General features: G+C 42.6%; 1 protein-coding gene across 5 annotated transcripts; it reads left to right on the plus strand.

The window, feature by feature from the left end:
• The first annotated feature begins 6719 nt into the window (after window positions 1-6719).
• LOC311240323 (ADP-ribosylhydrolase ARH1-like) lies at window positions 6720-25780 on the plus strand. Of its 5 annotated transcripts, none has more exons than XM_084328902.1 (6): window positions 6720-6820; window positions 13866-13962; window positions 15708-15767; window positions 17240-17572; window positions 20321-20684; window positions 22280-25780. In XM_084328902.1, exons 4-6 carry the CDS (start codon window positions 17248-17250, stop codon window positions 22683-22685), a joined length of 1095 nt encoding a protein of 364 aa, XP_084185028.1. In that variant the 5' UTR covers window positions 6720-6820; window positions 13866-13962; window positions 15708-15767; window positions 17240-17247; the 3' UTR covers window positions 22686-25780. The 5 variants fall into 5 exon arrangements, with proteins under 5 accessions (XP_084185028.1, XP_084185025.1, XP_084185024.1 ...); XM_084328900.1 differs by lacking the exons at window positions 6720-6820; window positions 15708-15767 and adding exons at window positions 8205-8233; window positions 10347-10406 and having other exon boundaries at window positions 17236-17572; XM_084328899.1 differs by lacking the exon at window positions 15708-15767 and having other exon boundaries at window positions 17236-17572.
• Window positions 25781-26246: the final 466 nt, after the last annotated feature.

The raw sequence follows: 26246 nt of genomic DNA on the forward strand, positions 1-26246 counted from the left end.
GGACCCTGATGGAAACAAGACAAACGTCTTTCTCAGGTCTGCATCCCCTTAACAATTGTATGTATTGAGCCGTACTGTATTGTACCCATTCTGCAATCTGTTAAATAAAGTTTTCATTCATTCATTGATAATACACCACCATTCCTAAGAATGACCGGATCTTATTGGCAGACGGGGTGACACCATCCGACTCCATAATATCGTTCTCCGTCACACCCACTATGGCCTGCACCTTATCAGGGTCTGTGAGTTAGGGTTATTAAGGTTAAGGTTGTTGTCGAATATGCGGAAGAGACCCGTCGGGTATGGAAGCAAATGAGTGCCAGAAGTATTTGAATTTAATCAGACACCGCAATTATAGCATTGAAAATAATAACTTTGAAAACATGTATCTGAATTTTTTCAGACACCGCATTTTTGTATCTGAATTATTTCAGACACCGCATTTATAGTTTCAGACACCGAATTTATAGCATTGCAAATAAATACTTTGAAAATCATGTATCTGAATTTCTTTGCTCCGAATTTACCTATGCGAAATAAAAATGCAGTGTTAATAAAACAATTCGAATGCATAATAAAATTCAATTCGACGCCAAAAAAAAGAATTCGATGCATAATTGCGGTGTATATAATTCGATGTCAAAAATTCGATGCATAATTGCGGTGTATGGAATTCGATGTAAAAAACCAACATCCGGGTAACCAGCTGCAGAACCACAGAACCACCACAGCAGCAGCAGGCTGAGGCCCCTCGCTTCCATTGGCTGATTTGGGTCACGTGATTTGGGTCACGTGACCGTCCCACCCAATGGCTGAATTGGAGTATTGCACTGCGGGCATTGGCTGATGCACTGCGGGATTGATTGATTGATTGAAAACTTTATTAACAGATTGCAGAATGGGTACACGTGACCGCCACAGGCCCTGATTGATTGATTGAAAACTTTATTAACAGATTGTAGAATGGGTACAGTGACCGATTGATTGATTGATTGAAAACTTTATTAACAGATTGCAGAATGGGTACAGTGACGTCACAGGCCCGGATTGATTGATTGATTGATTGAAAACTTTATTAACAGATTGCAGAATGGGTACCGGCGCGTCACAGGCCCGGATTGATTGATTGATTGATTGATTGAAAACTTTATTAACAGATTGCAGAATGGGTATAGAGGTGTGATAGGTGTGAGAGGTGTGATAGGTGTGATAGGTGTGAGAGGTGTGATAGGTGTGAGAGGTGGGATCGGTGTGCTATGTGGGATCGGTGTGATAGGTGTGAGAGGTGTGATAGGTGTGATCCCACCTCTCACACCTCTCACACCGATCCCACCTATCACACCTATCACACATGATCCCACCTATCACACCTATCACACCTCTCACACCTATCCCACCTCTCACACCTATCACACCTCTCACACCTATCACACCTCTCACACCTCTCACACCTATCACACCTATCACACCTCTCACACCTATCACACCTATGACACCTCTCACACCTATCACACCTATCACACCTCTCACACCTATCCCACCTATCACACCTCTCACACCTATCACACCTCTCACACCAATCCCACCTATCACACCTATCCCACCTATCACACCTCTCACACCTCTATACCCATTCTGCAATCTGTTAATAAAGTTTCCAATCAATCAATCAATCAATCCGGGCCTGTGACGTCACTGTACCCATTCTGCAATCTGTTAATAAAGTTTTCAATCAATCAATCAATCCGGGCCTGTGACGTCACTGTACCCATTCTGCAATCTGTTAATAAAGTTTTCAATCAATCAATCAATCAATCGGTCACTGTACCCATTCTACAATCTGTTAATAAAGTTTTCAATCAATCAATCAGGGCCTGTGGCGGTCACGTGTACCCATTCTGCAATCTGTTAATAAAGTTTTCAATCAATCAATCAATCCCGCAGTGCATCAGCCAATGCCCGCAGTGCAATACTCCAATTCAGCCATTGGGTGGGACGGTCACGTGACCCAAATCACGTGACCCAAATCAGCCAATGGAAGCGAGGGGCCTCAGCCTGCTGCTGCTGTGGTGGTTCTGTGGTTCTGCAGCTGGATACCCGGATGTTGGTTTTTTACATCGAATTCCATACACCGCAATTATGCATCGAATTTTTGACATCGAATTATATACACCGCAATTATGCATCAAATATTTTTTTTGGCGTTGAATTGAATTTTATTATGCATTCGAATTGTTTTATTAACACTGCATTTTTATTTCGCATAGGTAAATTCGGAGCAAAGAAATTCAGATACATGATTTTCAAAGTATTTATTTGCAATGCTATAAATTCGGTGTCTGAAACTATAAATACGGTGTCTGAAATAATTCAGATACAAAAATGCGGTGTCTGAAAAAATTCAGATACATGTTTTCAAATTCAGATACATGTTTTCAAAGTTATTATTTTCAATGCTATAAATGCGGTGTCTGATTAAATTCAAATACTTCTGGCACTCATTTGCTTCCATACGTCGGCGCTAAACCAATCAGAGAGCGTATTCGCAAACAAAGGCTACAGAAAAAATCACGCGTGAGGGGGAGGAGCGCCGGGGATAAAATAATGAATGAATGGGAGTTGGTTTCACTTTGTCTTGTTCCAGGAAAGCACCCGATGACGTATCGCCCCCTAGAAGGAAGTGCGCACCTTAAAAGTTTCAAAACGTTCCTTGATTGATTGATTGATTGAAAAGTTTATTAACAGATTGCAGAATGGGTACAGTACAGTACAGCTCAATACATACAATTGTTAAGGGGATGCAGACCAGAGAAAGACTTTCGACTTGTTTACATCAGGGTCCCCCATTTTCAATTCATCGTAACATATATGACATACATGACATACAGATAGACAGTACTGCTACATCTATACATTTATGACATATCAGATTTGCAAATACAGTACTGTTTGTGATACAAAAGTGTCCAGAAAAGGAGTGTATATACATTTGGCATAGAAACTGTACATTGGAGGAGGTTGGTTGGGTGGGGTGGTTGGGTGGGTTGGGTGAGGGCTGTACATTGGATGTGGGGGGGGGGGTTGGGAAGGGGACACACACACATTTTACACTGTACATTGGAATATTGACAAAGCCTTACTTGGTCATTTACTGTACAACTAGGTTAGGACATTTGTAGGGGCCAGTTTCGAATTGCAGTCTCACGTAGGTGTTTTTTGAGAGTGTTTTTGAAGGTGGGTAGTGATTCACATTCCTTTACAGCTTTAGGCAGGGCGTTCCACATTGATGTGGCATAATTGCGAAACGTGTTTAGTCCCTTGTTTGATCCGAATCTGGGTTTTACATGATTTGTGGAGCTCCCTCTGGTGTTGTGATCGTGGTATTCACTGACCTTTGGGAAGTATTTTGACATGTACATGGGTACCTTGGTCGCGTAGTGTATCTTGTAGACCAGGCCCATTGCAAGTTGCTGTACTCTGTCGTCTACTCTAAGCCATCCTAGGTTGTCAAAGTGGGCAGGGGTGAGGTGGGTTCTAGGAGTCAGGTCAAGTAGTAGTCTTCATTGAAGAGCAGTTGGACGGACAGTGTTACTGTGAGTACATTTATATTTTGTCATTTAGCTGACGCTTTTATCCAAAGCGACTTACAAGTTATGTAGTAGTAGTGGTAGTAGTAGTAGTAGTAGTAGTAGTGGTAGCCCCTCTCGTGACTGTGCTGCACCGAGTGACTCCACAGTCACGTGCTCCTCAATAGGAAACCAACCTAGATTTACCCTGAAGAACTGGTCCGACGCGAACCGTTCGTTATACAAGAATCACAGAGACATTTCAAAGGTACTCACAGCTGCACGAGGGTCTTGGACAGAGAAACGTAATGGTTTGAAAGCTCGGCGTTGCTAATAAACATTTTAAATAATTTGTATAAACTGGTCAACACAGCTTTATCTCCGGCATTGGGTGCCTGATGCGCATCACAGCGCAGGCGCATCAGGCAGCTAAAGCCGTGTTGACCAGTTTATACAAATTATTTAAAATGTTTATTAGCAACGCCGAGCTCTATGATCTATTGTATCAAAAGCCTTCTGTAGTCAAACATAAGAATACACAGTCAAATATATACATTCTAAAATATGTATATATACACATGATTCATATAGTATTCTAGTCTAGTAGATATACAGTGAGTAGGCTGAGTGAAAACCATGTTGAACCGAGAATATTTTAATACGATGTATGCATAATTTAATTAGTGTATTAAAATAAAGTGTGTGTGTGCGGTGCCTGCATTTGTGTTTTTCAGTTGTGTGTAACAGTTGTCTGTATGATATCTGTCTCTCTATCTGTCTGTGTCTGTCTGTCTGTCTGTCTGTCACCCTGCATGGCCCCAAATCAGTCATGTGCGTGTGTTTGATTGATTGAAAACTTTATTAACAGATGGGTACAATACAGTACGGCTCAATACACACCAGAAGCAGATGAAACAGAAAGACAGAATTCAGATCCTCAAACAGAACAGGCGAGTGAGGATATAGACACAGCTAGTGAAATGTATTTTTTCTTCTTCTCTTCTCTAGCAGTAGAGCTAAAGTACAAACATTTTGAACCACGTAATATGGGTTCTATTTTCACGCTCTGAAGCCTCCATGCGTTGGTGGTATAGTGGTGAGCATAGCTGCCTTCCAAGCAGTTGACCCGGGTTCGATTCCCGGCCAACGCAGTGAATTCTTTTCTTTTGGCCTCCTTGTCAAACATGTCCATATACATTTTTTACATGTATTTTCAGTAACACTGTTTGTAGTTCTTAATATCGTACATGTTACAGTTTGTTATCTTTGACCTAATGGTGGGGGAGGGGACTGCTACTCTTGGCTGCTAAGCACTGACTGACTGTGGGGGAGGCGGCCGGTACAGTCTGTTTTTTTCCTCCAGATTGAAGAGGTGGCTCCCTGGTGGTCTAGTGGTTAGGATTCGGCGCTCTCACCGCCGCGGCCCGGGTTCGATTCCCGGTCAGGGAACTCATTTCTCCCACCCACCCACCCCCTCCAAATGTACAGTCCCCTCCCCATCATATGTATATACTCTGTCAGGATCTAGGGGTAACAGTACTGTATATTTGAATACCGTTTGTCACAAATGTATCAGTACTAAATACATGTATGTCCCTATGCCATAAATGTCATGTATGTTGTGTATGTCATAAATGTCTATATGAATTGAAAATGGGGGACCCTGATGTAAACAAGACAAACGTCTTTCTCTGGTCTGCATCCCCTTAACAATTGTGTGTATTGAGCCGTACTGTATTGTACCCATTCTGTTAATAAAATGTTCAATCAATCAATCAATGGAGCTAACTAGTGCCCAGGCCCTAGGCTACTTGCGGTGTATTATTATGAATGGGTGCAGGTGATGGTGACTAATAAAGAGGACACAATAAGAAGTCATATTGTGTGTCCCGCACAAATCGTCATCATGAATCGTTCTGCACTTCCGCGTTACATGGCACTCGTGAGGGGGGGGGAGTGGGGGGCGTGATTTATTTCCGTAGCCTTTGTTTGCGAAGACGCTCTCTGATTGGCTAGCCCGCGTACAGCGAAGACCCTCTCTGATTGGTTTAGCTCCGAAGAGTCTCTTTGATTGATTGATTGAAAAGTTTATTAACAGATTGCAGAATGGGTACAGTACAGTACAGCTCAATACATACAATTGTTAAGGGGATGCAGACCAGAGAAAGACTTTCGTCTTGTTTACATCAGGGTCCCCCATTTTCAATTCATCATAACATATATGACATACATGACATACAGATAGACAGTACTGCTACATCTATACATTTATGACATATCAGATTTGCAAATACAGTACTGTTTGTGATACAAAAGTGTCCAGAAAAAGAGTGTATATACATTTGGCGTAGAAACTGTACATTGGAGGAGGTTGGGTGGGTGGGGTGGGGTTGGGTGGGTGGGTGAGGGCTGTACATTGGAGGTGGGGGGGGGGGGGGGGGGGGGTTGGGTAGGGGACACACAAACATTTTACACTGTACATTGGAATACTGACAAAGCCTTACTTGGTCATTTACTGTACAATAGGTTAGGACATTTGTAGGGGCCAGTTTCAAATTGCAGTCTCACGTAGGTGTTTTTTGAGAGTGTTTTTGAAAGTGGGTAGTGATTCACATTCCTTTACAGCTGTGGGTAGGGCGTTCCACATTGATGTGGCATAATTGCGAAACGTGTTTAGTCCCTTGTTTGAGCCGAATCTGGGTTTTACATGATTTGTGGAGCTCCCTCTGGTGTTGTGATCGTGGTATTCACTGACCTTTGGGAAGTATGATCACACAGCTCACTGTGAGGGGGGGGGGATAGGGTACCGTTTACCTCCACCATCTGTTCCCTCCCCTCTTCCGCCTTGTACATAATATTCTCTGCTTCGAAGTGAGATAATGCTGGGAACGAGGTTAGCTTCGAAGAGGTTATGCTTTGGCCATCTTTCGAATTGGGTTATGCTTAGAGTTAGGGTTATTAAGGTTAAGGTTAGGGTTGTTGTCGAATATGCGGAAGAGACCCGTCGGCGCTAAACCAATCGGAGAGCGTATTCGCAAACAAAGGCTACGGAAAAAAAATCACGCGTGAGGGGGAGGAGGGGGGGGGGGGGGGGGGGAGCGCCGGGGATAAAATAATGAATGGGAGTTGGTTTCACTTTGTCTTGTTCCAGGAAAGCACCCGATGACGTATCGCCCCCTAGAAGGAAGTGCGCACCTTAAAAGTTTCAAAACGTTCCTTCATTGAAGAGCAGTTGGACGGACAGTGCTACTGTGAGTACATTTATATTTTGTCATTTAGCTGACGCTTTTATCCAAAGCGACTTACAAGTTATGTAGTAGTAGTGGTGGTAGTAGTAGTAGTAGCCCCTCTCGTGACTGTGCTGCACCGAGTGACTCCACAGTCACGTGCTCCTCGATAGGAAACCAACCTAGATTTACCCTGAAGAACTGGTCCGACGCGAATCGTTCGTTATACAAGAATCACAGAGACATCTCAAATGTACTCACAGCTGCACGAGGGTCTTGGACAGAGAAACGCAATGGGTTGAAAGCTCGGCGTTGCTAATAAATATTTAACATTTGTATAAACTGGTCAACACAGCTTTATCTCCGGCATTGGGTGCCTGATGCGCATCACAGCGCAGGCGCATCAGGCAGCTAAAGCCGTGTTGACCAGTTTATACAAATTACTTAAAATGTTTATTAGCAACGCCGAGCTCTATGATCTATTGTATCAAAAGCCTTCTGTAGTCAAACATAAGAATACACAGTCAAATATATACATTCTAAAATATGTATATATACACATGATTCATATAGTATTCTAGTCTAGTAGTAGATATACAGTGAGTAGGCTGAGTGAAAACCATGTTGAACAGAGAATATTTTAATACGATGTATGCATAATTTAATTAGTGTATTAAAATAAAGTGTGTGTGTGCCTGCATTTGTGTTTTTCAGTTGTGTGTAACAGTTGTCTGTATGATATCTGTCTCTCTATCTGTCTGTCTGTCTGTCTGTCTGTCACCCTGCATGGCCCCAAATCAGTCATGTGCGTGTGTTTGATTGATTGATTGATTGATTGAGAACTTTAACAGATTGCAGAATGGGTACAATACAGTACGGCTCAATACACACCAGAAGCAGATGAAACAGAGACAGAATTCAGATCCTCAAACAGAACAGGCGAGTGAGGATATAGACACAGCTAGTGAAACGTATTTTCTCTTCTTCTCTTCTCTAGCAGTAGAGCTAAAGTACAAACATTTTGAACCACGTAATATGGGTTCTATTTTCACGCTCTGAAACCTCCATGCGTTGGTGGTATAGTGGTGAGCATAGCTGCCTTCCAAGCAGTTGACCCGGGTTCGATTCCCGGCCAACGCAGTGAATTCTTTTCTTTTGGCCTCCTTGTCAAACATGTCCATATACATTTTTTACATGTATTTTCAGTAACACTGTTTGTAGTTCTTAATATCGTACATGTTACAGTTAGTTATCTTTGACCTAATGGTGGGGGAGGGGACTGCTACTCTTGGCTGCTAAGTACCGACTGACTGTGGGGGGGGGGGCGGTACAGTCTGTTTTTTTCCTCCAGATTGAAGAGGTGTGTTTTTATTCCAGTCAAGAGTCTTGAAGCGGCTGCGTGCTGAAATGGGAAGTCGGTGCAGCCCTCAGTACAAGGTTGCTCATTTACCTTTTATTTACTTTTAGCATTTACATTAATAGCATGGTTGCCTCTCTTCCGTGTGGCTTTATTATTTCCCCACACTTTCTCCCATCCTGCTGTCTTCTATCAAAGAACTGTCTTTGTAATTTAGTGAGTGACTGGGGCTGAGAATGTCTAACACCTGCACTGGACTTGATCGTTCAGCCTGTGTGCGATACTTTATCTCCTGCCTTGCTTCCCCCCCCCCCCCAGATGCTCGTAAATGTACGCTGCTTTTTCAGCTCCAGCGTAAGAGCGGTAGATCAAAGTAGCATTAATTTCGTCCAACCAATCATGAATGAATTGAATGAGTGAATACTGGACATTTTCTCTCCTTTGGCAGGTATACAATCTGTTCCCTGGTACCAACAGCTAGACCCCCCCCCCACATGCCCACCCCCCCCGACCCTGATTACCAGAGGACTGAGTAGACAAGGGAGATTGATTCCCGTCCAGCTTCTGTACTAGAGACTCATTTTCAGTTTTCAACTGGCTGATGGCCTCTTTATCAGACTGCACTCTGGCTTTCAGAGCATCAAGTTCATCTTGTAAGTCCTTCACGCTCATTTTCGTGTTTCACAAAGCCACCTGAAACCGCTGTGTCGCGTCACTTCACCAACGGTCCTCTTGTCCACCCGGCCGGCAGGAGACTGCTGTGACGGCAGAGTCTTCTGTTGACCGACTCCCGGCCTTTCTTCTTGGACGCTGTGTGGTCACTGTTTTTAGCCACTCTGTCCCTAAATTCTCCCCCTGTATGCAAATCCAATCTGTCTCTCTATGTACTTCTATAAATACCCGAAGCCTAGGTCACAAAACCAAATTAAATCCTGCCAACTGCGCCAAACTGTAACCATGAGGCTTAGGGCATATAACAGACAGACAAAGCAATTATATTTAATATAATTATCTTTATTGAATGCTATAATATAAGAGAGTAAGTTGAATTTCATACAAAATGTATTAAAATAAAGTGTGTGTGTGCCTGCATTTGTGTTTTTCAGTTGTGTGTAACGGTTGTCTGTATGATATCTGTCTCTCTATCTGTCTGTGTCTGTCTGTCTGTCACCCTGCATGCCCCAAGATCATGTGCGTGTGTTTGATTGATTGATTGATTGATTGAAAACTTTATTAACAGATTTCAGAATGGGTACAATACGGCTCAATACACACCAGAAGCAGATGAAACAGAAAGACAGAATTCAGATCCTCAAACGGAACAGGCGAGTGAGGATATAGACACAGCTAGTGAAACGTATTTTCTCTTCTTCTTCTCTAGCAGTAGAGCTAAAGTACAAACATTTTGAACCACGTAATATGGGTTCTATTTTCACGCTCTGAAACCTCCATGCGTTGGTGGTATAGTGGTGAGCATAGCTGCCTTCCAAGCAGTTGACCCGGGTTCGATTCCCGGCCAACGCAGTGAATTCTTTTCTTTTGGCCTCCTTGTCAAACATGTCCATATACATTTTTTACATGTATTTTCAGTAACACTGTTTGTAGTTCTTAATATCGTACATGTTACAGTTTGTTATCTTTGACCTAATGGTGGGGGAGGGGACTGCTACTCTCTGCTGCTAAGCACTGACTGACTGTGGGGGAGGCGGCCGGTACAGTCTGTTTCTTTCCTCCAGATTGAAGAGGTGGCTCCCTGGTGGTCTAGTGGTTAGGATTCGGCGCTCTCACCGCCGCGGCCCGGGTTCGATTCCCGGTCAGGGAACTCATTTCTCCCACCCACCCACCCACCCCCTCCAAATGTACAGTCCCCTCCCCATCATATGTATATACTCTGTCAGGATCTAGGGGTAACAGTAGTACTGTATATTTGAATACCGTTTATGTCACAAATGTATCAGTACTAAATACCTATATGTCCCTATGCCATAAATGTCATGTATGTTGTGTATGTCATAAATGTCTATAATATTAATTGAAAATGGGGGACCCTGATGGAAACAAGACAAACGTCTTTCTCTGGTCTGCATCCCCTTAACAATTGTGTGTATTGAGCCGTACTGTATTGTACCCATTCTGCAATCTGTTAAATAAAGTTTTCATTCATTCATTCATTCAGGTGTGTTTTTATTCCAGTCAAGAGTCTTGAAGCGGCTGCGTGCTGAAATGGGAAGTCAGTGCAGCCCTCAGTACAAGGTTGCTCATTTACCTTTTATTTACTTTTAGCATTTACATTAATAGCATGGCTGCCTCTCTTCCCGTGTGGCTTTATTGGGGGACCCTGATGTAAACAAGACAAAAGTCTTTCTCTGGTCTGCATCCCCTTAACAATTGTGTGTATATTGAGTTGTACTGTACCCATTCTGCAATCTGTTAATAACATGTTCAATCAATCAATCAATGGAGCTAACTAGTGCCCAGGCCCTAGGCTACTTGCAGTGTATTATTATGAATGGGTGCAGGTGATGGTGACTAATAAAGAGGACACAATAAGAAGTCATATTGTGTGTCCCGCACAAATCGTCATCATGAATCGTTCTGCACTTCCGCGTTACATGGCACTCGTGAGGGGGGGGGGGGGGGGCGTGATTTATTTCCGTAGCCTTTGTTTGCGAAGACGCTCTCTGATTGGCTAGCCCGCGTACAGCGAAGACCCTCTCTGATTGGTTTAGCTCCGAAGAGTCTCTTTGATTGATTGATTGAAAAGTTTATTAACAGATTGCAGAATGGGTACAGTACAGTACGGATCAATACATACAATTGTTAAGGGGATGCAGACCAGAGAAAGACTTTCGTCTTGTTTACATCAGGGTCCCCCATTTTCAATTCATCATAACATATATGACATACATGACATACAGATAGACAGTACTGCTACATCTATACATTTATGACATATCAGATTTGCAAATACAGTACTGTTTGTGATACAAAAGTGTCCAGAAAAAGAGTGTATATACATTTGGCGTGGAAACTGTACATTGGAGGAGGTTGGGTGGGTGGGGTGGGGTTGGGTGGGTGGGTGAGGGCTGTACATTGGAGGTGGGGGGGGGGGGGGGTTGGGTAGGGGACACACACACATTTTACACTGTACATTGGAATACTGACAAAGCCTTACTTGGTCATTTACTGTACAATAGGTTAGGACATTTGTAGGGGCCAGTTTCGAATTGCAGTCTCACGTAGGTGTTTTTTGAGAGTGTTTTTGAAAGTGGGTGAATGAATGAATGAATGAAAACTTTATTTAACAGATTGCAGAATGGGTACAATACAGTACGGCTCAATACATACAATTGTTAAGGGGATGCAGACCTGAGAAAGACGTTTGTCTTGTTTCCATCAGGGTCCCCCATTTTCAATTCATATAGACATATATGACATACATGACATACAGATAGTCAGTACTGCTACATCTATACATTTATGACATACCAGATTTGCAAATACAGTACTGTTTGTGATACAGAAGGAGTCAAGAAAAGGGAGTATATACATTTGACGTAGAAACTGTACATTGGAGGAGGTTGGGTGGGGGGGGTTGGGTACATTGGGATATTGACAACCATACTGGGTAATTTACATTGGAGGTGGTTGGGGGGGGGGGGGGGGCACACTGTATAAACAAGTAACACTGTACATTGAGGGGGGGGGGGGGGGGAGACACTGTACAAACAAACACAATTGTACATTGAACTATTGACAACCATACTAGGTAAATGACTGTACATTGGAGGGGGTTGGGTTAGGATATTTACAGGGGCCAGTGTTGAATTGCAGTCTCCCGTAGGTGTCCCTTGAGAGAGGTTTTGAAAGTGGGTAGTGATCCACATTCCTTTACAGCTTTGGGTAGGGCGTTCCACATTGATGTGGCATAATTGCGAAACGTGTTTAGTCCCTTATTTGAGCCGAATCTGGGTTTAACATGATTTGTGGAGCTCCCTCTGGTGTTGTGATCGTGGTATTCACTGACCTTTGGGAAGTATTTTGACATGTACATGGGTACCTTGGTCGTGTAGTGTATCTTGTAGACCAGGCCCATTGCAAGTTGTTGTACTCTGTCGTCTACTCTAAGCCATCCTAGGTTGTCGAAGTGGGCAGGGGTGAGGTGGGTTCTAGGAGTAAGGTCAAGCAGTAGTCTGACCAGTTTGTTTTGAGATGTTTGTAATTTTGTTTTTAGCGCCTTTGAGGTGCTTTGGTACCATGAGGTGCAAGCATAGTCGTAGTACCCCTGAATGAGTGCTCCTGCCAGAGTCTTCAGGGTGTTCTTGTTTACCAGAGAGGAGATCCGGTACAAGAATCGAGTTCGTTGGTTGACTTTTTTTATTACATTGGATGCCATTTTGTCACAGGAGAGATTAGCCTCTAGGATGGAACCCAGGTAGGTAATTTCATCTTTCCTTGTGACAATATTGTCACCCACTGTAACTGAGAAGCCGTCGGTCTTGCTGAGTTTGTTATTTGAACCGAAGAGAATGGACTCTGTTTTGCCCATGTGTAATGATAGTTTGTTATCAGCGAGCCATATGCAGATTCTGCCTAGTTCCGAGCTGAGGGTTTTTTCAACCTGTAGTGATTCACATTCCTTTACAGCTGTGGGTAGGGCGTTCCACATTGATGTGGCATAATTGCGAAACGTGTTTAGTCCCTTGTTTGAGCCGAATCTGGGTTTTACATGATTTGTGGAGCTCCCTCTGGTGTTGTGATTGTGGTATTCACTGACCTTTGGGAAGTATGATCACACAGCTCACTGTGAGGGGGGGGGGATAGGGTACCGTTTACCTCCACCATCTGTTCCCTCCCCTCTTCCGCCTTGTACATAATATTCTCTGCTTCGAAGTGAGATAATGCTGAGAACGAGGTTAGCTTCGAAGAGGTTATGCTTTGGCCATCTTTCGAATTGGGTTATGCTTAGAGTTAGGGTTATTAAGGTTAAGGTTAGGGTTGTTGTCGAATATGCGGAAGAGACCCGTCGGCGCTAAACCAATCAGAGAGCGTATTCGCAAACAAAGGCTACGGAAAAAAATCACGCGTGAGGGGGAGGAGCGCCGGGGATAAAATAATGAATGGGAGTTGGTTTCACTTTGTCTTGTTCCAGGAAAGCATAGATATCTATAGAACACTAGATAGCTTAAGGCGGAGTCACCAGTGTCACTGAACCGCCGCCATCTTGCTCCAGTTAGCCTTGAGTGAGAGTGAGTGAGCTGCACAGACAAAAATACTCATAACTCGCTGAAATATTGACGGATTTACAAACGGGTTGGTTTGCTATAAACATCAAATATGTAGTTATGATACTGCATACTTATAAAAAAAAATTAAAGATGTTTTTTTTTTTACAAACCGCTTGAATCATAGCCACGTTAATAATGCTTGTAATAAACCAAACCGTTTGTAAATCCGTCAATATTTCAGCGAGTTATGAGTATTTTTGTCTGTGCAGCTCACTCACTCTCACTCAAGGCTAACTGGAGCAAGATGGCGGCGGTTCAGTGACGTCGCTCTCCATTGGCCGGCAGCGCGGGCAAGCTATCTAGTGTTCTATAATCAGAGAGCGTATTCGCAAACAAAGGCTACGGAAAAAAATCACGCGTGAGGGGGAGGAGCGCCGGGGATAAAATAATGAATGGGAGTTGGTTTCACTTTGTCTTGTTCCAGGAAAGCACCCGCTGTATCGCCCCCTAGAAGGAAGTGCGCACCTTAAAAGTTTCAAAACGTTCCTTCATTGAAGAGCAGTTGGACGGACAGTGCTACTGTGAGTACATTTATATTTTGTCATTTAGCTGACGCTTTTATCCAAAGCGACTTACAAGTTATGTAGTAGTAGTGGTAGTAGTAGTAGTAGTAGTAGTAGTAGTAGTAGTAGTAGTAGTAGCCCCTCTCGTGACTGTGCTGCACCGAGTGACTCCACAGTCACGTGCTCCTCGATAGGAAACCAACCTAGATTTACCCTGAAGAACTGGTCCGACGCGAACCGTTCGTTATACAAGTATCGGAGAGAAATGTCAAAGGTACTCACAGCTGCACGAGGGTCTTGGACAGAGAAACGCAATGGTTTGAAAGCTCGGCGTTGCTAATAAACATTTTAAATCATTTTTATAAACTGGTCAACACTGCTTTATTCCCGGCATTGGGTGCCTGATGCGCATCACCGCGCAGGCGCATCAGGCAGCTAAAGCCGTGTTGACCAGTGTTGACCAGTTTATACAAATTATTTAAAATGTTTATTAGCAACGCCAGCTCTATGATCTATTGTATCAAAAGCCTTCTGTAGTCAAACATAAGAATACACAGTCAAATATATACATACTAAAATATGTATATCTGTTACACATGATTCATATAGTATTCTAGTCTAGTAGTAGATATACAGTGAGTAGGCTGAGTGAAAACCATGTTGAACCGAGAATATTTTAATACGATGTATGCATAATTTAATTAGTGTATTAAAATAAAGTGTGTGTGTGCCTGCATTTGTGTGTAACAGTTGTCTGTATGATATCTGTCTCTATCTGTCTGTGTCTGTCTGTCTGTCACCCTGCATGGCCCCAAATCAGTCATGTGCGTGTGTTTGATTGATTGAAAACTTTATTAACAGATTGCAGAATGGGTACAATACAGTACGGCTCAATACACACCAGAAGCAGATGAAACAGAGACAGAATTCAGATCCTCAAACAGAACAGGCGAGTGAGGATATAGACACAGCTAGTGAAACGTATTTTCTCTTCTTCTCTTCTCTAGCAGTAGAGCTAAAGTACAAACATTTTGAACCACGTAATATGGGTTCTATTTTCACGCTCTGAAACCTCCATGCGTTGGTGGTATAGTGGTGAGCATAGCTGCCTTCCAAGCAGTTGACCCGGGTTCGATTCCCGGCCAACGCAGTGAATTCTTTTCTTTTGGCCTCCTTGTCAAACATGTCCATATACATTTTTTACATGTATTTTCAGTAACACTGTTTGTAGTTCTTAATATCGTACATGTTACAGTTTGTTATCTTTGACCTAATGGTGGGGGAGGGGACTGCTACTCTTTGCTGCTAAGTACCGACTGACTGAAGAGGTGGCTCCCTGGTGGTCTAGTGGTTAGGATTCGGCGCTCTCACCGCCGCGGCCCGGGTTCGATTCCCGGTCAGGGAACTCATTTCTCCCTCCCACCCACCCACCCCCTCCAAATGTACAGTCCCCTCCCCATCATATGTATATACTCTGTCAGGATCGAGGGGTAACAGTAGTACTGTATATTTGAATACCGTTTGTCACAAATGTATCAGTACTAAATACATGTATGTCCCTATGCCATAAATGTCATGTATGTTGTGTATGTCATAAATGTCTATATGAATTGAAAATGGGGGACCCTGATGTAAACAAGACAAACGTCTTTCTCTGGTCTGCATCCCCTTAACAATTGTGTGTATTGAGCCGTACTGTATTGTACCCATTCTGCAATCTGTTAAATAAAGTTTTCATTCATTCCGGTGTGTTTTTATTCCAGTCAAGAATCTTGAAGCGGCTGCGTGCTGAAATGGGAAGTCAGTGCAGCCCTCAGTACAAGGTTGCTCATTTACCTTTTATTTACTTTTAGCATTTACATTAATAGCATGGTTGCCTCTCTCCCCGTGTGGCTTTATTATTTCCCCACACTTTGACGTAAAATGTGCTTTACTTTCATGTCATATTCCATACTGTAACAATACACCGTTTAAACTGGATGAAAACTGTAGGATGACATACTTTTGATTGTCACCACTTTCCACTGCCAATATAGAATTATAATTGTCTCTTGGAATAATTGGAACGTACGTAGGGCGCATACTTATTGATAATCCGATACACTGCATGCATTCCATACATGAGCTAGAACACTACATGCAATTTGTTATAATAATAATTTGTTGCGCTCTGTGTTTACTCGCCCATTAATTGCCGACACTGGTCAGCTCTTGTCATATCGAATCAAATCCTTTTTAAAGTTCTGTCAGAAAACGTAATATTAGTCAAATATCCACTTTTCGCCCCGTGTGAATCTCGTGGAAAAGTGGAGATATTTTACTAAATATACCTCAAAGGAATTTGATACTATGACATAGAACTATATACCGTAACACGTCGAATTGGTCGAATTCCACCCCAATCTCCAGACTCCGACCCCACTAGCTGCAGCGACAATAATACTTCCGGTTGTACTTCAGAATAAAAGAGCGCCATTCTGCGTAATATTATTGAAAAAGCTATGTTTTCCACATTACAACAACAAACGAATAATTAAAACGAACCTACTGTGTATGTAATACAAGTTATGTCTTCTCGGTACCTAAATGGATACATGATGTCCAAGAAATTGTTGCTAGTTTTCTTAGAACATTTTCAGAGTATATTGGACACCGTACAGGTCAATTTGAGCCACGTGAGCCTGAAGACTATATCACGCCGTTCGGGAAGACCACAGTTTTCATTAGATGCCACTATATAAGCAAAAGCTGTGTCTCGGAAATGGTTGCTGCTGTCCATCTCTAGCAACGTTGTTTACCATTCCAGTTAGGTACATCGTGCCAAGGTTGATTCTCCTAACTGGGCCATTTTCATCTGCTTGAACAATCTTATCACACTTTTCACTGTAACCTTGCTATTTACATTTTTTATTTTTATGCTCGCTTATGCCTGTATTTTTTTACTGTTGTATGTCCGTTCTATTTTATAATTTTTAGACAATTTTTAAACTTAATCATTTTAAACTATTTTATTATTTGTATTACTGAATAGAGAGCCTATTAGGATGTTAGATCCTAATGTGACACACTGATTTACCATACCTTGCTATGCTCGCTCATGAACGCACTTTGAACTGCAACCTCTGTATGAAAAGTGCTATACAAATAAAGTTGTTATTATTATTATTATTATTATCTCTCCTCCCGACAGCCTCGAATTGCGCCGTGTGACCGTGTATGTCGGACACCACGGTCTTATCCGGTTTCCACAGTTTCACGTGTGACTGCTCTCACTGCTCCCTCTCTCTCCAGCCAGACATCATCATGTCTGAGGAGCTCTGCATGAGGGACCGATACGAGGCCTGCATGGTGCTGAGCGGCGTGGGCGACGCCCTCGGCTACAACCGCGGCACGTGGGAGTTCGAGAGTGACGGAGAGCACATCCACCGCCAGGTGAGGGAGAAGGGGGGCTTGGCCAAGTTGAACATCAAGGACTTCCCTGTCAGCGACGACACCGTGATGCACCTGGCCACCGCGGACGCACTGATCGAGGTGGGGAAGCGAGCGGAGCCCACCTTGCCGGACCTGTATCGAGAGCTGCTGAGCAAATACATCGAGTGTATGAACGACATGGACGGCCGTGCACCAGGTGAAAACATGTTTATTAAGCTCCGTTAAAATGTTGTTCCCCTTATTCACTTCCCCTTTTTTTTTTTTTTTTTTTTATATTAAAAAAAAAAAATCACTTCCCCTTATTCACTTCCACCTTATTCACTTTTACCTTATTCGCTCCATATTTGGTTGATTGTGATGCAAGGGTGGTGCTGATGCAGAAGTGCCCGTTCAGTGCCCGCTATTAAAAAACGACTTCAGGAACCGAAACAGTTGTTACGTTTCCCTGTATTGTTCTGAACCGTAGTAGAGTACAGGGGAGCGTTCTCCCAACACTGCTGGGCCGAAGTGCCGGTCATGTAACGTGCTCTTGTTAAGTAGCCGGACTTCGGGGTAATTCCCTCTGTAAGGTGGTGACAGGAAACCAGGAAACCGTTCTCTCAAGGACTGGGCGTTTATTTCATTTAGCAGGGTTTTTGATTGATTGATTGAAGTTTATTTCAAATATGCAACATAACAAACAAACATCAAGTACATATATAGCCTTAAGCCGTTCAAATAATACATGTATAAAAAAAGAATAACAAAGAACAAACAAAATAGACAAACTCAATTATTTTTGTCAGCTGGGTTGACAACAGCTCTCTATTCTTAATATTATTGACTACACACAAATTAAGTTCTACCTCTCTCTTTACCGTTCCCACGTACTCTCTGACTACAAAACTATTCACTGCTTGCGTAGACCACCTATACATCCCACAATGCATCACTCTTAAAGGAGCAAGAAACACCCTAATTGATTGATTGATTGATTGAAAACTGTATTAACAGATTGCAGAATGGGTACAATACAGTACAGCTCAATACACACAATTGTTAAGGGGATGCAGACCAGAGAAAGACTTTCGTCTGGTTTACATCAGGGTCCCCCATTTTCAAGTCATCATAACATTTATGACATACATGACATGCAAATATACAGTACTGTTTAAGAGACAGAGTTTCTAAAAGAGAATATATACATTTGAGGGGGAAGAAACTGTACATTGGAGGGGGGGGGGGGGGGGGGTTGGCCATTTACCGGGGCCAGTTTCGAATGGCAGCCTCCCTCCCGTAGGTGCTCTTTGAGAGCGGTACGCTGCTGCGCGCCTCTCGACCGGCACAAAGAGGCGGGAACACATCAAACCAGTGCTGGCTTCCCTGCACTGGCTCCCTGTTCGCTTCAGGATTGATTTTAAAATTGCGATGTTTGTGTTTAAGTCATTAAATGGTCTGGCCCCTCAGTACCTAGCTGAACTTGTCCATGCTTGCACCCCAGATAGAGCACTGAGGTCATCAAACAAACTACTTTAGAGTTTAGACGTCCCAAGTTCTAGGCTAAAAACAAAAGGTGACTGAGCTTTTGCGTTGGTTGCTCCTAAATTGTGGAACAGTCTTTCACTACAAATGATGTCTGCTCAGACCCTGGAGACTTCTTAAAGCTCAGCTAAAGACTTGCCTGTTTTCATTAGCGTTTTTGAGGCTTGGTAAGCCATACATCCCGGTCGTGTCGTGATCGTTTTAATGTATTGTAGCTTTTGATTTTGTGTATACTGTGTATTTTGTATTTTTAGTATTTTGTCAGTTTTTATATTGTAAAGCACTTTGGTGCAACTTCAGTTGGTTTTTTTGATTTGATTTGATTTGAAGTCTTTATTTCGAACATGCAATGAATACAACAAAGAATAACAAAAAAGAAAAACAACTCAATCTGCATGTTCGAAAAGGAGTAGGAAGAAGTATACACTTATTTAATCCTACCCCTTTTCCACTACTCAAATGAGTGTACTATTTTAAACATAAAAAAGAAAAGAAAAAAAAAAAAAATATATATGTATAAAATAAAATAAAATAGAAAACAAAATAAAAATGTAAACACCCGTGAATATCAAGTCCCTTCTTCATCCCTGTACCTTGTGAACATAATTTCCTTATACATCAGTTTGAATTGTCTCATGTTTGGACATTGCTTTAGCACCACATTTAGACTGTTCCACAGTTTCACTCCACATATCGAGATGCAGTGTTTTCTCATGGTAGTGCGTACGTTTAGCACCTTTAAATTGTGTTCTCCCCTCAGATTATAACCCCCCTCCCTATCAAAGAACAATTCTTGAATGTTTCTTGGAAGTGCATGACTTTTTGCTTTATACATTAATTGTGCCGTTTTAAATTCCACAAGATCATTTAACTTCAATGTCTTTGACTCCAGAAACAATATGTTAGTGTGATCACAATAACCTGCATCACAATAACCTGCAATGTGAACTATCCTTATGGCCCTTTTTTGGCGAGGACTCTCATTGGTGAAGCGTAACGCGTGGGAGGTCACGCTGCCTTCACCACTTCCTGCCTTTCGCTGAGCAGGCGCCCAGACCTGACCTGTAGGCGTCGCTGTCCACAACGCCAGATCACCACCCACGACTTGCCCTCCCCGCTAACCCAGCCAAACGAGTTAGTATGACGACCGGCCCAAGCCGCAGGGCAATGCTGACTCCGGGAGTCGAGACCGCAGCCTCTTGCATTGGTGACGAGCGCAATCTCCGCTACGCCACCCGACCGCCTAGCTACAATGCAGTATTTCTAGTTCTGTTCTATAAACGTCTCTTGGGTTCATGTTGGAGGACCTCTGTCTGTGAGCCACTATGGCGTCGGCTAATGGGAATCAATGAAGTGTTTCGGGGTGGATTTTGTCCAGACGGCAGAGGAAGATGAAGATGACCGCCAGTCCTTTCTCCTCCAGGCATCACCTGCATGGGCATCCTTAACCGACAGAGGTGTCGCACCGACGGCGGCCTCAAGATCCCCTTCAACCGGGCCGGCGGCGGCTGTGGGGCGGCCATGCGGGCCATGTGCATCGGCCTGCGCCTCCCTGCACCAGAGCAGGAGGGCCACCTGATAGCGGTGAGCGTGGAGAGCAGCCGCTTGTCCCATCACCACCCCACCGCCTACCTGGGCGCCCTGGCCGCGGCCCTCTTCACAGCCTACGCACTCAGGAAGACGATGCCCGTGGAGGCCTGGGGCCACGGCCTGATGCAGGCGCTGCGGCACGCCAAGCAGTATGTCGTGGCAGCGGGTGACTGTGTGAAGGAGAACCTCGAGAGCTGGTGAGTGGGCAGGGCGGTGGTGTTTTTAGGTGCGTTTCTTTTTTAATATAGGCTATTCAAAATTAAATGTAATGTGGCTTATATATATATATATATTTTTTTTATATGGGGAATGTCACCCATTTAAAATAATTCGCATTAGGGTTGCACGATACGCCGATACTAGAAAAGTATTGCAATACTCCTTTTTTATTAGTATTGAAACTCTTAGAATAATAGTCTGCCGTATTTCGTAGTGGCCGTGTCAACAGTGTCAGATGAACACACACCAAAGGAGTTTTCCACATTGTCGTGATTGTGATTCTGATTCAAATGTGTGAATCTGTCTGAAGCCAGTACTCCACAGTGCGAGAGTTCAGGCAATATTTGTGAATCCATAGACAATGAATGGGCCTCTAAAACTATAACACACAGTCATCAAGTATTCAAGTTTCTTTATTAGTTGTCATACAGAAATACAGGATACTTTTGTATGAAATGCTTCTTTCTGTTTTGCTCCTGAGAGTGTGCTAGGTAAAAAATATAAAATAGATATGATATAATATAAAAAGTATAAAATAGAAAGGCAAGTACTTAAACAAGTGTAAACAAGACAAAAATGTTCAATATACATATGTACAATATACAATGCAGAGTAGTTACAATACAGTATAAATGGGATGAGGTAGCTTGTGTTGCCACCTTGTGGCAGGTAAGGTGCCAGGTGTAATCCCATGCTTGATTCACGTTGGAACGCGGCCTGATGAGCTGGGCCGCGTGACTGAAGATATCCCTTTAATATATGTCAGGGTTCCACAAAGTCAGGGCCCCATTCATTGTCAATGGATCATCACTTGATTTTACATCCGGGTGACATCACAGATTGGAGGGTTCTCTCTGATTTCTAGCTTCAGGAGAGAGAATTGTCCACAAATCCTGACTGAACAGTCCTGTGGCACAGGAACAACATAATGTGAATTCTTCAAATGGAGGATATTCCCTGTTAGAATAAAAATAGAATAGAATAGAAATACCTTTATTATCCCGAGGGAAATTTAACACTTTAGTATCCCGAGGGAAATTTAACACTGCATTAAACACACATTTAGACAGAACAGGTCACGAATAAGAATAACAAAACAAATCAAATTGCCTAAGATAAGAGTAAAATAAAATAGAATAAAAATGGAATAAGATATACAGTAAAAATATACTGAGGTCTACAGTAGGTGTAATATTGTCCAGGAAGATGGTAACTGTCACTCTGTGCTCAGTGATGCAGTGAGGCACAGTGATGCATTGTATAGTCTGATGGCTGTTGGAATGAAGGACTTCCTGTGCCATTCAGTGCTGCATTTAGGTAGTGTGAGCCTAGCACTGAACATGCTCCTCCTGTCAGCCCAGTCTGTGTGTAGTGGGTGGGAGGGGTCTGTGTATAGTGGGTGGGAGGGGTTTTCCCTGATGGCCTGGAGCTTGATGACACGCGCCGGCCGCAGCACGTTATATGATATTGTGGTTAGTTGGCTTGTTTGTGTATCACACACACACACACACACCACATAACCATGTGTACTGGTCAGAAAGTTAAAGAGTTTGACTGCCTTGGCTGCACACAGGGACTACTTTCAGAACGCGTGGTCGTCCTACCTGACGGAGAGAGGCATCCTGGATGGGAAAAGCAAACCCCGTTTCCCAGATTGCTACGGGGTGAAGGAGAGAGACGCATTCTACACCAGGGTCGCTTACAGAGGTGAAGGTGGAGCCAGCGGCCATGATGCCCCTATGATCGCCTACGACGCTCTCTTGAGAGCAGGAGACTCGTGGGAGGAGCTGGCCAATCACGGCTTCTTCCACGGCGGGGACAGCGACTCCACGGCCGTGATCGCCGCCGCTTGCTGGGGTGCCATGTACGGCTTCAGAGGAGTCCCAGAGTCTAACTACGTGAACCTAGAGTACCGGGGTAGACTGACCAAGGTAGCACAGCAGCTCTATGAGCTGAGGGAGAAGCACTTTAAAGAGTAAAGAAACCAAAAGGGGGGATAGGGGGGCACCTCCCTTATTTTCTGCAGTCAGTGGCAGTAGTTTGACAGCTGAGTGCAGCGGCATTAGTCTATAGCAGGGGTTCCCAAACTTTTCAGGCCGGGGCCCAGAAAATAAGGCGTCAGAGAGCCGCGGCCCAATGCACATCGTCTGGCTTTTTTTTTTTTTTTTTTGCCAGGCGACCGATTTTTTAAGCCAAATATCACTTCAATCCTATTAAGTTAGTTCAAGTTAGTTATTCATTTATATGTGCTATTTATGAGAGGGCTAACTTGTTGCAAAATAATAATGATAATAATAATAGCCTCATTAAAATACTATTGTTGCTTCGGTTGTTTTCAGCGTTTTATGTGCATAATCTGTTATTTAGTTTGAAATGTTCGTTGAAATAAGTCGATTTTTCGTTTTTGTTTATTTATTAAGTTAATATAAAACCATATAGTCACATTTTAGAATACAATAGAATAGAATTTTAGAATACAACTAGAAACACGGTCCTGGCCTGCTTCTAAGTTCAGTGGTCTGACAAAAAAAATTAAATTTTTTTTTATTTTTTTTAAATCATCTCACGGCCCACCCGTGGCTGCTCGCGGCCCACCTTTGGGTCGCGACCCCGACTTTGGGAACCACTGGTCTATAGCAGGGGTCAGCAACCTTTTTGACGTGGAGTGCCTGTTTGAAATATAGTTGTAACTAGTGTGCCTCAACAATATTCTATGCATCGTAATTTTTTTTCTTCTCATAATCAGGTCTTTTTAATGATAATTTTTACATTATTACATCATTATTGTTATTATTAACAATATTATTATGATGGTTGTATCAACCCTAAATCTGAGTTGGGGGGGGGGGGGGATGCAATGCAGACAAACAGCTGCATACAGTGCGACCATTTCACTCACATTTGCCCATTCATTCACCATCGGTGTGTGTACTGTATGTGTGCTGTCATAGCTCCACCTACAGGCCTAATGGAGAACACCAGGAGAACACCAGGATGTGAATGGAGGGTGAATGTGAGGTATATCGTGTAAATAAGTTTTGATTGATCGCAAGACTACACTGGGGGGGGGGGAAAATAATAAGTTACCAGAACTTAAAAATATTGAGTTCAGTTACTGTGCATTAAGGTTTTCAGTTTTCAATCCATAATAAGTTAACAGAAAAATAAGTACACAACCACATTATTTCAACCTAATAAAACTATGTTTATTGTCATTGTTTTAAGAACACAAGTTTACTTGGTAATACTCACATTTTGAGTAAAAAAATTGCTTTTAACATGTGCAATGTTCAGGGCGGCTAGGTGGTGTAGTGGGCAAGGCACTCGCCACCAGTGTGGAGACGCTAGGATTCGCGTGTTCGAATCCAGCTCTCCACATTGTTTTCAGTTTAGCTGGTCGTCCGCAGTAATACACATTGGCCGTATTACGGGGAGGGAAAACTGAAGGGTGGGGATCGAACGTTGTGAACAAGCGACTCCTACAGGTCGGTTGGTGCGCCTGCGCAGTAGAATCAGGAAGTGTCGGGGGCAGCGTGAGCCGCCCACGCGTTACTCCTCGCCACTGAGAGATCGAGCTGCGCAGGTGAAAAGATGCGACTGCTGTTACCTCAAGTATCGGAGGGGACTTGTGCTCTGTATGACTTAGTCCACATTGCAGCCGGCTTGTGGGAGGCAAGAAACAGCGTTCGTGACAGGGGAGGGTTGAATTGGATGATACGAAATTGGGATGGGAGAAAAATATAGAAAAATGGGAGAAAAAGTGGATCAAAAAAAAACATGTGCAATGTTCAATGAAATGGAAAAATAAATAATAAAATTTGTTAATTAATCCCACTGGTCACAATGGTGACCGTAATAATGTTTTTGTTATAAGGCTCTGCAAATGTTACTGAATGATGTAGCAATGTATTTCAAGCTAAATTGAAATAATAAACAAATAAAGGGTCTCAATTAAATATGTGGTAGTAAAAATAACCTGTGGGAGGATTTCAACAAGATAAATGCGACAACAGTGCAAAATATTTCACTATAATATTTTTTTTTTTTTAAAGAAAGAAAATTAAAACATTTTAAATTTTTTTTTACTGCTGCCCCCTGTGCCTATGCAGGCACGCGTGCCTAGGGTTGCCTACCCCTGGTCTATAGCTTTAACTTGGTCAAATTAATACGTTTGTGATTAGTTTGAATATTGTCTTGATAGCAGTCCATTGTAACATAATCCCACACTGTAAAAAATATATGTTTTTTCATGGGGAAATTCACTATTATTTTACAGATTACTTTGTTTTTCTACTTTAAGTGTAAATGCCATAGAAATACAGTAAATTACCCTTTATCAAAATATTAACCATGAAATAAAGCTTGTAAATGTATTTGATTTTACTGTAATTTGACAGTAAGTATTTGGCAACCAGACATTTGATGCCAGACATTTACCGTTTTCTTGCAGATTTTTTTCTCACAGTGCAGACTTGGTTGCAAACTACAGGGGTTATGAGTCTGTGGGAAATTATTATCAGGCTTGAGAACATTGACATTGTACTTATTATTCACCTTATTGGGGACATTGATCTAGAGTTAAAAGTTATTATCAAATGTTATTGGGTACATCATTTGGTCTCATTCTCCAACGGACTTATGACAAAAAGGGCTTTCTCTTAGGGCCATTTGAGACCTTTTTGGGCAAGACATGAATATAGACAATATATTATAATATAATATTATATATGTTGTATTGGGATGGTTGGTGAATCCCGAAATCGGCCCGAAAAGGTCTCAAATGGCCCTAAGAGAAAGCCCTTTTTGTTGTAAGTCGTTGGTGAATGAGACCCAATTATCAATATAGAATATTGAGTATGAGTTATGACATTATGTAAGTTCATTCATGCCTCCCCTTAGTTCAGTGGTGTGTCTGTGTCAAGGCCAAGCAGCTGTACAATTCCTTAGTTATCTCTTTCGTCATATCTTCTGTCATGTCATTAATGTCTGTTTTAAGTGTTCCATGGACCACCCTACTGTACGTAAATATGATGTCATTCTGATCCTTTCAATAAAATACAAGACATATTGTTGAACTCTTTTCCCTGTGTCTAATATTCGATATCCTTTTGTCCTGATTCAAGGAGCAAACAATTACCCACAAGTCACTATAGGGCTGACCTCGACTAGTTGAATAGTAGACTAATCGATCGAAAGGAGCCGTGGTCGACTGCCAAAAAATATTTGCATTCCGGGGGGTAGTCCACTATACCAGTCGACTATCTGCAAATCTTGGCCAATCAAAGTCAACTATACAAATCCTTATGAATGAATGAATTTATTCACACACACGCACACGATATATTACATATAGATATCTTCATGTGAGAACATCATCGTCGAGATTGTGTGCATGTGCCAGGTCTCCCAAGAAGCTATTTAAAGCTTTTGGAGGGAGCCTGATCACAAACAGACATACAACGTGGGTAGGCTTACACACAAACATACATACAACATAGATACATAAATACAGACAATTAATATTCCTACGTATGGATTCT

Source organism: Notolepis coatsorum (genome assembly GCF_963971535.1).
Source record: "Notolepis coatsorum genome assembly, chromosome: 14".
NCBI lineage: Eukaryota > Metazoa > Chordata > Actinopteri > Aulopiformes > Paralepididae > Notolepis > Notolepis coatsorum.

Excerpts from the sequence above, each read along its gene's own strand:
- LOC311240323 (XM_084328898.1), top strand. The coding sequence starts at position 8,204 with ATGGGAAGTCGGTGCAGCCCTCAGTACAAG. Across the intron at positions 17,573-20,320 it reads CATGGACGGCCGTGCACCAG|GCATCACCTGCATGGGCATC; the intron begins GTGAAAACATGT and ends TTTCTCCTCCAG. Across the intron at positions 20,685-22,279 it reads AAGGAGAACCTCGAGAGCTG|GGACTACTTTCAGAACGCGT; the intron begins GTGAGTGGGCAG and ends GGCTGCACACAG.